At 41.8% G+C, this 14,046-nt stretch overlaps 1 protein-coding gene across 2 annotated transcripts in view; it reads left to right on the forward strand.

The window, feature by feature from the left end:
* Positions 1 to 14,046, forward strand: part of UNC13C (unc-13 homolog C) — a 437,647-nt gene that overhangs the window by 359,083 nt on the left and 64,518 nt on the right. For both annotated transcript variants that reach the window (XM_075897272.1, XM_075897271.1), the window contains 3 exons: positions 325 to 413; positions 4,482 to 4,631; positions 9,587 to 9,710. In XM_075897272.1, the coding sequence (XP_075753387.1) occupies positions 325 to 413; positions 4,482 to 4,631; positions 9,587 to 9,710 (363 nt within the window). The remainder of the gene's footprint in view (positions 1 to 324; positions 414 to 4,481; positions 4,632 to 9,586; positions 9,711 to 14,046) is intronic.

The following is a 14,046-nucleotide window of genomic DNA, read 5'->3' on the forward strand; positions in this document are numbered from 1 at the left end:
CCTCACCCCGCTATTGGGGCTGCCGTGGCCCTGATTGTGCTACTGGGGCTGCCAGCCCTCTTGCCACTGGGGCTCCCAGTCAGGACTCCCTGGACCACGGATGTTGCCAAACGACTGAGTCCCAGTTTTCAGAGGTCCAACCTGTACAATAATTGCACTTTAAAGCTAATTAAACATTTCCCTATTCTAGTTGGTGTTTCCATATTTATTTTCTAGTAGTGCAGTGTAAAGAACGTATGTAATGCCTAATCTATCAATTGTAACAGAGAAATAGACTGTGTGAGAGAAGAATGCATAGGAATAACATTACACATCTCTTTCCAGCTGGATCCTGAAGCAAGTGTTGTCCTCAAAGAACTTCAGATGAAACTCAGTAATGTCCTAGATGAGCTCAGCATTGTCTATGGTGCAAGGTAATACATGTACTTAAAAAATCTGTGCTATAGTGTTGGTGACCATTCAAAATGTCCTGTTGTGCTTCATGTAGGCAGACATGTATATAGCTGAGATCCAATCCATTGACTAGCTTGGATGATTGTATGTCTTTTCAGCCAATATAACAAGATCCACTGCATGTACGTGTGCGTGACTAGCTGTTCATTTTGGGCAATACTGCAATATCCTCCCCTCCAAAGGACACTAAAACTAGTGTATGGCTTAACTAGGTTATAGTGACACTGCTTTACTTTCTGCTTCTGACAGACAAAAATGCCCTGATTTGTTATGAACTAATACAATACCTCTCTTTTACTCTGAGTGTGTGTTGATTCCCAGAGACTGACAGCTTTATGTGGTTGGCTGCCCCATGCATGCTGGATGCCTGAATTTATTCTTCTTCAAATCGTCACTGTGCATGGTCTTCTGGGCCATTTACTCTGCCATTTTTGGTATGCTGGAATCAGCTAGTGAGCCTAACTCTTGCTGAGTTTACAATGTACCAGCAACATAACTGTGTCTTGCTATGGGAAGCAAAAACTGTAGGACTGTTTCTGCCTTTCCTTGGAAAGGAATATAAGAGAGTGGCTGTTCACAAAATCTGCAGTGGTAGAGGTGGGTGAAATTTGTAATTACTCAGGCTATGTCTACACTACAGAGTTTTTCCGGGATACTGGAAGTATCCTGGAAAAACTCCGCCACGTCCAAGAAACGTGTCTGCTCTCCGGACATTTTTTGCGGAAGAGCAGACACGCTCTTTCCAAAGCCCTGTAAACCTCATTTCACGAGGAAAGGTCTCTTCTGAAAGTGGAGTTTTTTCTGAAATTTGGTCCAGTGTAGATGGGCCAAATTTCGGGAAAGCCTCTTCTGAAAAAATAATCGGAAAAAGGTACACAAATTGCGAAGTGCAATTTGTGTACCTTTGTCCGAAAAAGAAGTGTAGTTTATACATAGCCTCCTTAACAACTAATGCCCTAAATGTACATTCTGTGCAGATTGTTTTCCTTTTCTGCATGTGGATTCACTAACTATGAAAATGGATGTGGCATTTGGTTGGAATAAATACAATTGAGGAAGAGCTGTGGCTGCCTCAAATCATTAATTGGCTGAGACAACCCAGATAAGAGGGAAAATGAAGTGACTTAATCTGAAGGGAAAATGTCAGCCAAAGACTAAATGGTGGATAATACCTGGACTAGCTCCCTGTGCTCTGTTCTCTCCTTGTCTTAACCATTAAGTGGATGAATCCCTATGTTTGGATTTTCCTGAAATTGATCTAATCCTCTGGGTGAAATTGCTTTTTTAATTTAAAGAAAAGATCTACCCACTTTGTTAAGAATGAGTGGCCATAGGGGCCTATGATATTTTTCACTCTTCTGCAGAATAGCCAACAAGTCACTCAACAGCCCTTCATGCCATTGACATGTGTTTGGTCAGAATGTCCCCAATTCGGCTTTGTGCATTTTTCATGTGCTTTTTCTACCTTTCATTTGTCCATGGCAAAGTCCACAATTTTGCCTGTGACACTCTTTAGCTACCAATCAGAACAAGGCACCCAGATAGCTTCATAGCCTTTCTCTGAAGAAAACTAAAACTTCTCTTAGGAGACCTTTTGCTTCCTCTGAGTCTTACCTCATTCTTTTAGAAACTGCCCATCTGACTCTGCTGAGCTAATGAGCCTGGCAGCAGTTTGCTGAGGATGGAGTTGTCTACAGCTCAGAACATTGAACATTGCCTCCCCTGAATGAGATGCAGCAGTTTGGGTTTTAGAGCACACTTGCTCCCTGCACCAAGCCCATCAACAGCAATTCTGGGCCCCAGGGTAGAACAGTTCATGGGCCTTCACGTCTGCGCAGACACAGTGTGCCTGACATTTTGGGTGGTGCTTCGCCTGTGCTGGCTGGTGTCCAGCAAGCTGCTAGTTTCTGGGTATGCTCTTCCACCATAGGCAGGGCTTCGACATGCCTGCCCAGTAGGGTCACCAACTGTCTAATTGTGCTAACCCAAGGATGCTTAACCTGCGCTGCCCCTTCCCTGAAGCCATGCCCCTGTGCAGACCCATCTCTGAGGCCCCTGCCCCACCACCACTCACTCCAGGCTCCCTCCCTTTGTGGCTCATCCTCCCCACCCTCACTCACTTTCACAAGACTGGGGTAGAGTATTGGAGTGTGGGAGGGAGTGCAGGGTGTGGGCTCTGGGTGGGAGTTTGGGTGCAGGAAGAGGTGCAGTATTGGACTCAGGGAAGGAGTTTGAGTGTAGGGTCAGATTCTCAGAGGGAATTTGCGTGTGGGAGGGGGTGCTGGGTCAGATTGAGATGAAGTTTGGGTGCAAGAGGGAGTGCAGGGTCAGTCTCTGAGATGGAGTTTGGATGTAAGAGAGGGTGTGAGTGCAGGGAGGGGTTGGATCAGGCTCTAGGAGGGGTGATGGGTGCAGGCTCTGGGCTGGAGCAGGGGAGGAGGTGTGGGGGACAACACTTACCTTTGACAGCTCCCAAAAGATTGGCAAACCCCTTTGGCATCGGCGGCTGGGCTGGACTGGGGGGCTGTGGAGTCAGGGCCTCAGGGCACTTCTAGGAGCAGTGTGGAGTAAGGATGAGTGGGAAATGTTCCTTAACCCTGTTGCACTCCCCGGGCCCTTTTAAATTGCCTAAGCCACAGGGCAATTATTCCCTTTGCTCCTCACCCCACTCCTATTGGCAGGCCTGCCCTGCATAATCTGAATGAGGTGGCTTTGAGAGCAGCACTGGCAGCCAAAAGAATTCTGGGAAATGAACTGGGAAAGCAGCTGTGCCCTGCATTGGGTTCTGGACTCCTTTTTATTCATTTCAAAGTTGGCATGTGAATAAATGTCACTGAAAAAGCCTTCTCTCCTCTCAGCAATCAGATGCGTTCATGTGGGTTTTCATGTTGGATTTCTGAGGTGAAGCACAATGGTTGGGATTTTTCAGTCTGTTTGGTTTGTTTCTTCTTTTTCCAATTGTTTCCTCCACATTCTTTAGCTACTCAAATTGTCTATGAATGCACTTAGAATTGACTACTGAGATTATTGTCCTGGTTGTGTGGTACTTTTGCTTCTCAGATGCAGATTCCAAATACTCAGTTTTGCATTGCTTAAACATACCAATTGAAGTCCTCACTCTGGTTCTACTACTCCTGAGTCTCTCCTAGATTTTCTGTCAGACAGATACTACTGTAAGAGAAGAAAATTGAATGACCTGCAGAAAAAACAAGAAATGAGCTAAATAAGTAAACCCGCTTTGTGGGGGAATTGAGAACAGCTTCCACTTACACACTTGTAAACAAACTAATTTATACAGAACTTTCACTCCCCTGTCACCTCTAGTTTTCGGCTGTGTGGAAATCAGTTCCTCCGAATAGAAAGTCTGCCCCCAATTTTTTAATTTAAAATGTCAGATATTGCCATTAAATATTTTTACTATATAACTTAAGAGAATAGTAAACGCAACTTTGCAGTATTGGCACATGAGCCATGACAAGAAAAAGTGCAATTTAGCTAGCTAAAACAAATTGGTAGAAGTCTTGTTATTTTCTATTTTCAAGGAGGATATTGCCACCAAATGAGTATGAAATTTACCAACATGAGAAACTATTTGACAAGACCCCTTTTTAAAATACACATAAATAGAATGTCTTTCTGTAATCCTCTCATACCAAGACCAAAAGCAGGAATAATCATTCTGGCTAACACTGATGTCTTAATAGCCAGTCATATCTCAACTAAAGTCACTGGTTCACCTTCTTATTGTGTAATTCCTATAAGAAAATAGTTACTGGATTGCTGTAGATATAGACAGTGTAAAATGAAAACAAAATACAAATAGTAATGGTAAATATATTACTTGGCCTTATACAAATATTAACTTAGAAATGATTATTTTTCAATTTCTAAAGTATATAGTGCCTTAAGCATGTGGGCTTCCTATCTGCTCGCAAATGATTTTGTGTTCATCAGTGAAGTCAATGTAGCAGAATGTAAATTGTCATTTTCAATCCTATAATTCCCCCGCTCTCTTTTTTTCTCGTTAGTTTCCAGCTTGTTATTGAGGAGTGTGTAAGACAGATGAGCTTTGAGCTAAATCAGATGAGAGGAAATGGAAATGCATCAGCCAATAAGAACAATGCAGCTATTGATGCTGAGATTGTGCTGCGACCTCTCATGGATTTTCTGGACAAAATGTAAGTGTGCGGTAAAAAGGATTAATTTTAAATTGTTGGATGCCAAATAATTTTATGTTTCAAATTACTAAAATATTAGATCCTATTGGGCATGTTATTGATAAGCTTAAACGTTTATAATTGGGCAGTAAGCAACTTTAATTAAATCCTATGAGATCTATTACAGTACTTATAATAAACAATTTAAGGAGCTATTTTAAAACAGGACAATGAATCTTAATCCAATGAAATCCCACTATTTCTCTGTTTACCAATGGTTAGTCTGTATCTCCTTTCTAGGAATACATGGTCTAACCATTTGGTAATCAACAGGAGAATCTGTTTATCCTAAGTATCAGCATCCTTCCTGTGGAACCTTAAAGACTAACAGGTTTATTTGGGCATAAACTTTTGTGGGCAAAAACCCTGTTTGTCCAATTCATGGAGTGGAAATTACCACTAGTAATTAGTAATTTCCACTCCATGCATCTTTTGCCCACAGTAGCTTTTGCCCACATAAATTGTGTTTAGTCTAAATAGGCATTTAAAAAATTGTTGATTCTTCATCATTTCTGGAGGAATTATTCTTCTTGTCTTCCTGAACTGGTTGAAGGAGTTGTTTGACAATGCCAATTTAATTAATTCCCCATTATTTAAAAAAATATTCTATGTACTCAAATGACTTTTTGTATTAGTAATCAGTTTAGCAAGGTCTTTAGATTTCACATTGGCATAAAGCATTTTACCATTTATGTAACAAATGACATTAGGAATTATTTTAGGAGGTTTGCATTTAACTAGCATAATTAAAAGTTTGCATTTCACAAAGGTGTTTGCCATTTCAACATTTAAGGAAAACCAAAAGGTTAAAACATTACCCTAACTGCACACATTTTTTTCTAAAGTTTTAAGATCACAAACAGAGGTTTTTCTTTGAAACAAACAAACAAACAAACAAACAAACCAGGGAATAGCTTACGTTATTTTCCTAAAACTAAGGAAGTTGAAGAGCGGTTATTTGGCTAATCATATAGTCAATACAATTTGTATCAACTACAGAAATAGTCAATAAGGGGGGCTGCTCTGCAGAGCTGCAGTGGGACTGAGCAATCCTGGCTTGTGCCGGCTCTAGAACATTGTGGCTCTGCATCTTAAATGTAGTAAAAGCTGTCAGGCTCTTACATTTAAAGTGCAGAGCCACTGAGTGGGTGGCTCCCAGAGCCAGCACAGGCTGGAACTGAGCAGTCCCAGCTCACACCGGCTCCAGGACCGCTGTGCCTCTGCATTTCAAATGTAGTAAAAACCCAGCAGCACTTCCTACATTTAAAATGCAGAAGTGTAGTGGTCCCAGACTGGCGTGAGCTAACGCCAGATTCAGTAGCACCTGTTTGCAGGGGCTGAGGCTAACCATGGACAGAGCTGCTGCCAGAGCAGCATCTACCCATAGTCAGCCTGGGCTGCTGTGGAGAGGCTGCTTCACGGCAGTTTCCCATGCCCCCCACCCAGTCTCTGATACAGGCAGCGGGGGGGGAGGGCAGGCAGCACTGCAGAGAGTGCTGGGGAGAACCGGCTTTTAAGCCGTCTCCCCCCAGCACCATCTCCTGTTCTCCCGCCTTGCTGCTTCTCATATGGAGGCAGCGGGGGAGGGGGACAAAAGCAAGCAGTCAACTTGACTACTTGCTTGCAACCCTATCTAAGATATAAATGTTTTCCATGGTTTGTTTTCTTGACATAAGGATGACATTTGTATCAAACTGTTATTTTATGCAATAGGAGGTATCCTAGTTTAGATAGTTTAGATCTTCCTTAGTTGGACCAGATCAATTATGCCTTCCCCCTGCTCCTGCTCCGAGTTCTATACAAAATCCAGCAGGACAGAGCAGGTCCCTTCTAACCCAGCATTTTTTTCCCAACCTCCTATACATGCCATCCTGGCCACCAATCATCCTCTGGACATTTCCCATGCTTCTGTCCCTGTACAATGGCAAGATCAAGCATCCTGATCTTCATACACTCCACATTAGAGCTTGGTGTTTGGCTGGCCATCATCCTTAGAACATTCATACTCCACATTCTAATAGTAGAAAGGACACTACTAGATGTAACTAGCTAAGTGGAAGTGCTTTTCTTCCAAAGCACATCAAAAAGACTTTCTCCCCGAAACCTTCTTCTCATTTTGGATTATATTCTTTCTTTGAAGACATCGGGCTCTATTTCGATACCTATCTTCCTTCCCTTCTGTTTCAGATTTTACCTTTGTGCTGGAAAAGGGACTAAAGAGGCATCCACTCTGCTCTTTAAGGCTATGTCTAGACTGCAGGCTTCTTTCGAAAGAGGCTCTTTCGAAAGCATCTTTCGAAAGAGCCTCTTTCAAAAGATCGCGTCTAGACTGCAGGCGGATCTTTCGAAAGAGAAATCCGCTTTTTCGAAAGAGAGCACCCAGCGAGTCTGGATGCTCTCTTTCGAAGACAGCCTCTTTACATTGAAGAACGCCTTCCTTCGAAAGAGGAACTTTCGAAGGAAGGCGTTCTTCCTCGTGAAACGAGGTTTACCGCCATCGAAAGAAAAGCCGCATTCTTTCGAAATAATTTCAAAAGAACGCGGCTTGAGTCTGGACGCAGGGGAAGTTTTTTCGGGAAAAGGCTACTTTTCCCGAAAAAAACCCTGAGTCTGGACACGGCCTAACTGTCTCTTTCTTTCTTGAGTTCTTTCTTTGAGACATAATTTTATACTCTTGTTGCTTCTAAAGATCACATCTTATAGGCTTTGTTTTCAGCTCCCATGAAAGGCAATTGCAGTTTCTCAGCACTTCCGAAAGTCAGACACTTTTGTATACTCTTCTGTTTTCCTTTTTAGACTGCTGTGACATTTACACTTGGGCTTGCTGCTTTGTACTTTCAGAATATCATTTACATAAGCATGTTTCCTGATTGGGGAGTGGGAGTGATATAAGTGGAATCCCAGAACACCAAAACAAATAGACCACCAAATTGAGTTGTGGGTGAATATTTCTTTCTAGAAGCTTACTTCTTGGACAGGGTCCCTACATTATGAAATAATGATTTATTTTTCCATGTCAGGGAAACAGGATGTACATCTGGAGAAAAGGAATACAATCTAAGAGGGCTTAAAGGAGCAAGATGGGGAGCAGGAAATAGAGTTTTTAGTTTGCTTTATGTGGGTTCCATGAAATATATAAAATACACCATAAAATACTGAGAAATCTATACACTCTGTTTATTTGGTTCTTTGTCACTTGACACTGAAGCTCAGTGTAACTGGCAGTGTGGAAAGCATCCATTCTTTCTCCTTAATTTACTCCCATTTTAGGAGCTGACATTTTTTTTGCAACACTTTGCTGATGTGGAAGCAGGATTCCTAACCCTGACAGAAGGCTTTCTAGCAGTTATATCTCTAAGTCAATATTTCATTTCTAGCTATCTATCTAGTCCTGTAAAGCTGCTGGAAGCATACTTTCTTGGTCTCAATTTCCTTTGAGGCAAGGAACATGATTCTCTCATAAGTTTGTAAGAAGGCAAAGGCCAAAAATCTTCACAAACACACATATCAGTCCTTGAATGGTAAGAATGGAATGTCCTACCATTTGATTCTCTCTTCCATTGAATCAAATCTCAAATCAGTATATATTGGAGGTACCTGACACAGCTTCCTTGATGTATAAACAAATGTAAATGTAATTTTTAAAAGACGTTTTAAATACTAGCCAAAAAAACATGTTTGTAACATGTGGATGTATATTTAAATGTAAATTTAATCCAAACAAACCTATATCTAAAACAAGGAACTGAAATATAAACACTATTAAGGTGTGTTACTTGCCTTGCAGATGTATGTGATTTCTGCTGTAATGATTTTCTATTACTTTCACTTTTCATATTCATACACACTAATAGATAGATTAATGGGTACATGTGATTTGATTTGTATATCCTCTAGGTTATATCTTCTGTTATATGAGCAAAACTTCCATAACATTCTATATGACTCCCCCCATACATATTTACAAATTGCAGTTTTTTAAAAGTAGAAACTGAAGATTTTTCTCATGTCTGTGCTTTGAAGTAAAGGAGGCTTAATTTTGCATATAGCAAGTTTCATAAATTCTCTTTTCGGGCTTGTCTACACTGCCGCCTCACTGTGCTGTACCTTTCTTGCTAATAGGTGTGAAAACACACACACACGAGCACAGCAAGTTACAGTGCTGTAAAATGCCAGTGTAAACAGGCTGTCAACACTGGGAGCAGTTAGCTGCTTCCCTGGGGGAGGTGGTTTACGAGCACTGAGAGAGCTCTCTGCCAATGCTGGTGTCGTGACCACACTGCAATGTTAATGGGCAGCGTTTTAAAACTGGAAGTGTAGATAAACCTTAGATGCTAATAAACCTGTTATGGGTAAATGGTCCTCCAAACACTTATTTCCAAGCCTATTCTTACTATTGAGTAATCCCATTGACTTCAGAGGAAATATGTGTGCATTACAGCATGGAATATGCCCTAAGTTTGTGTCTGATCTCATGAGCTGTTTTAACTGTGCGGATGCAACATAAGGCAAAAATGAAGCTTTTTTTCTTTTTAAGCAGAAATTAATTTCATTCTAACCCCTTAAGTTTTAGTTTATTAACTACACCAATAATTTCAGCATAACTTTTACAGTTCAAACACTCTTTTCAGTAAATGCGGGTCTGTTAAATACATTAAGCAGACACATGGTAAAAGGGATGCTGGATGTTTACATGGAATATTTGTTCCTAATCAGAAAGACAAGATTTGAAATGTTCAAAATTTCATATCAGTAATATTGTAAAAATAACACTGCTCACTAAAGGGCTTTACTGGTGGAGTGGTTCAGACACATTCTAACACAAAGTAGCACTTAATCTGAGTTTATGTTAATGCAACGCCTTTGATGTTTTAATGCTAGATTTTGAAACCAGCTTGTGTTTTACTTGATTCCAGTTTAAGTCTCTCTGCAAAAATCTGTGAGAAGACAGTTCTGAAACGGGTTTTGAAGGAGCTGTGGAAAACAGTCCTGAACAAAATAGAAAAACAAATTGTGCTTCCACCTTTGACAGACCAAACTGTAAGTGTTCAAGCCACAATTCAAACACATGGAAAACACATGCAATAATCACCTTGCTTAATCAGACAGCTGGTAGCTGTTTTTAAAACATTCTTGTCAGAAAATTGCCCCAAAAAGAGGAACTTTGATACTGCATGCAGCTTTGTGAGCACTTTTTCAGCAGAAAAGCTGGGGCAGATATTTAGTACCGGTTAGGAAATCCTCACTATTACTTGCCCATCCTAGTTTGGTACAGACTCATAGTGCACCAAGGGGAAGTATGGTGTAAAAGGCAGGTTCACTTCCATATAACATGTTTTTAAATGTTATTTGTGATGGTCTATTGCCTATGGTGAGAAGTAACAGCTAGATGATGACTCATCCTTCACACATGTGTAAGGACAAGAGAGAACACAGGCAACTAGCTACAGTGGGCATTCAATCACTGAACTATTTCAGAACAGACTCTAGCCTTCCCATGAGGGTAGAGATGCAAAGTGAAAGCCTACAGAGTCACAGACTTGTCCTTCCTGTGCACAAAGCAGGGGAGCTCAGCCAGTGCATGATGGGAGTGTTTGCTGTGTCCTTTCAAAGGATCACAGACCATACACACCAGTATGCCCTTCCTCAAAAGACTCCTGCTATACAATGCCTCATTGCAACCCCAAAATGCAGCCAATTCCTAGCCAATGGTCATTCTGCTACCCAAGGCAGTAGTGAGAATAGCCTGACATGACTGGTAGATGGTGATGCCGTGTAGGGATACTTACACAGCTGGTGTAGGGGATCGGTCAAATTCTGGGTATACCTGTTATGAGAAAGCAATAGAACAATGATCTCAGACTGCTGTGATTTGGGGGGGGGGGGCAAGATGGGGAGGAGAAGGAAATGTGTAATATAGAATTATTTTTGGTGGGTGCATGTATGTATATGTGTGCGTGGATGGGGAGTTAATCTTGCATTTAATGAGTCTACTGTCTTTTGTTACAAGCTGATTGTTATATTATTACAGTGTGTCCAGAGACAATGTTACTGTATATCGTGTTTTTCATTGAAACAGCTAAAAACCTAGTGCCAGGGAGTCAAAAGTAAGACCTGAAACATTTGTACTCACAGAACTGCAGATGACATTTATAAAGTTTACTGAGTTTGAAATGTAAATTGTATCCATTAGAACATGATAGTCAGGAACAGCTCAAATACTAATGACAAATTCTCTTGAAAAAATTACTTTTTTCAGCTAGTAAATATATCAAAGTCCAAATCTCGCTCTGATGACATAATTAATCAGCATTTTACAATAGCTACAATTAACATATTTTAAAGTATTGTGATTAGTATAGATAAATCAGAAAAGGGATTTGTGGGTATGCAGTGAAAGTATTATTAAACAAGATTGCAGTTAAATAATACAGGATTTTTAAAAAAGATGTTCAAGAGTGAAGATGTAGATGTTCACAGTGGAGTCAGTCCTTTACTGTATTAATTTAATTTTTAACTGAAAAACTTTTTAATATTGTTGATGTGACATATATAGTGAAAGACAATTCCTTCCCCAAAGGCCAACCATTTAATATATATATTTCTGAGATATTTAATTTGATTTCATGCCACTCTAATATACATTTTGACAACTAACATAAATTAAATTAAAAATGTGAATTTTGGAAACAAAAATATGTACATGCACAGAATATATGAAAAATATGTTTAATATTGAAAAAACTATTCTCTCTCTCTCATCAGTGATTAGTTTGAAACTTTTCCTGACAAAGTTATACATTTTAGTGAATTCAAGCAGCCTTTAAAACATTACCTTGTAGTTTTACAAGTGTGAAGATAACCCTCCAAATGTGAACAGAATAAACTCTGATGTGCTACTGTAATGCTGACAGACCCAGGTCACTGGTGGGCAGAACTGAACGGGACAGCCCTGGAGCTTAGTGCATGAGCCTCTACTGCAGGTAGATAACTCAGCTGCCTGTGCTAATGCACAGAGAGAGCTCAACTTGAAATTTTGGAATTTGGGTTTGTTCCAACTCAGACCAAACCCACTTTTTTAAATTTCCACAAACCAGAAAACCTGTCAAAAGAATTATTTCAGAAACAGCAACATGTGGTATTTCTGAAACAAAAAATTGTGCCTGGGACCAAGACGCTGATTCTGATCAGTTTCACTTCTGCCCTCCAGGAATGACAATATGAAATTGACAAGAACATCAGCTTAATTCAGCTACTGGGGTTTCCAGGGTCTGCTGCTTTGGGGCAACCCCCAACCAGGAGTGTTGGAGCAATTTTTATGCTGGGGGTGCTGAGAGCTATTGCACCAAAATGAGATCCCTGTATATGATAGAAACCACTTAAAGCCAGGGTGTTGCTCCCCTCTCCCACATCCTTAGTTCCAGCACCTTTACCCCAACTCTCAGGGAAGCTCAATCAGCTATCTGCATGATTCAGGCAGGCCAGGGAACAAGCCAGCCTGGGGGCTGGAAACTGTTGGGTCCCCAACCTGGGGCAGTGCACTCAGCAGGACTGCCCTTGAACCCGTGGATCATGGAAGGCATCTCAGAACTTTCAGGAAGTCCTGAGGATGCCATCTGAAATCAGACTTTCATGGCTGCTTGTGAGCAGCTGGGAAGCTGACATTTATCCTGTCACACGGCTACTTGTTAAGCTCTGGTGAAAGCTTAGAGTGCAATGATCAGTTCAGACAGAAGCCAGGAAGGCAGGAATTGGGGTAAAGCCCAAGGACCCTCTTCCTCTCAACCCCCACCCAACCATCATGAGGATTTTGGATATCAACCAGGGTCTAGCACAGGGGTGGGCAATAATTTTTGATCGGGGGCCACTCCAAGATTTTGGAAAGTGGTAGAGGGCCGCACTCTTCCAGAATATTAATGGAGATGTAGGGTCTGGAATGGAGGTTGGCGGCAGAAAGGAACTTGGGGTAAGGAACTGGGGTGCAGGAGGGAGACTGGAGTCTGGGAGGGAGTTGGGATGAAGCAGGCAGTTGTGACTTAGGGCAGGGGACTGGAGTGCAGGGATTTGAAATGTGATATAGGGGAGGAGGGGATTGTGATCAAGGGCAGGATATTGGGGTGCCAGATCTGGGAGGGGGTATGAGTGTAAGAGGGGGACAGAGGGTTGGGTATGAAGGGAGGGCAGAGAGTTGGGGCAGGAAAGGGCTGGAGTGCCAGAAGCAGGCTGTGGATAGAGACTTACTTGTCAGCTGCCAAACTAGCCTGCCTGCCTGCAGAGCTTAATATGTTTCCCAGCCAGCCAGCCTGCCTGCCTTGCCATGTGCTTCATAAATATCTGAGCCCAGAAGAAGGGGTGTGATTCTTCTTAGTTGCCTGTTATTTTAACAAGCAGCTCCCATTGGCTGGTTTCTGACAGAAACCAGCCAAAGGGAATGTGCTGGGGGCGGGGCAGCTCCTAAAACTTTTCTCCCTCCAGTTCCAAAACAGAAATGGAGCCCTGCAGCCACATTTCTGTACAGCACACATGGCTGTGGGGCAAGCAGGGGAGCCTGCCTGGGGCTGTGGGCTGGATCCAGTGGCTTGGCAGGCCAGATCTGGCCCATAGGCTGTATTTTGCCAAAGCCTGGTCTAGCGAGAGTGTGCGCCTTCTCCTTTCCAGGACATGGCTGAGTGTGAAGGCGTCATTTATCATCTACTAGACAGAGGCAAAAATGGACAGGGACAGACATGGGAGAAGTCCAGCTTCAGTGTTCTTCTAAACAGGAATGCTGGCTTGAGCTGGGCCCCAGGACCTCATTGATTTGAAATACACCTCACACACACCCCTTTAACATTGCCCGGACTAGTAGCTGTCTATTATATTTTTCAAGCATTGTTTAGCCAGTACACAATAGAAGAGAGAGATAAAATAGAACATTTGTGGTCTGTAGAGGTCAAGGAATGTAAAAATTAGTTACAAAAGAATACTGGCCAGTTTTTAAATATGTTCACAGTACCACAGGTGAGTACTCTGCTTCACCATCTGTTAACTTCCCAATGTGTAACTTCTATGAAGTGATGCATGGCATGCTGGAAAGTGCATAGCCACAGGCTGCTTTTATTTTTCACTAAGCTTATTTGTAATTAACCAAATTCAATCAGCAATAGGATGTCTCAAGGAAGTTTCTTCCTTTTATTTACGTAGACGTGAATATCATTTCCCTTACTAGAAGTTACGCACACAGGCTGTGTCTACATTGGCCCCTATTCCGTAATAGGGATGCAAATGTAGCACTTTGGAATAGGCAAATCCGCGGGGGATTTAAATATCTCCCGCGGCATTTGCATTAACATGGCTGCCGCTTTTTTCCAGCTTGTAGATAAGCCGGAGAAAAGCG

This window comes from Pelodiscus sinensis, chromosome 14, assembly GCF_049634645.1.
Source record: "Pelodiscus sinensis isolate JC-2024 chromosome 14, ASM4963464v1, whole genome shotgun sequence".
Classification (NCBI taxonomy): domain Eukaryota; kingdom Metazoa; phylum Chordata; order Testudines; family Trionychidae; genus Pelodiscus; species Pelodiscus sinensis.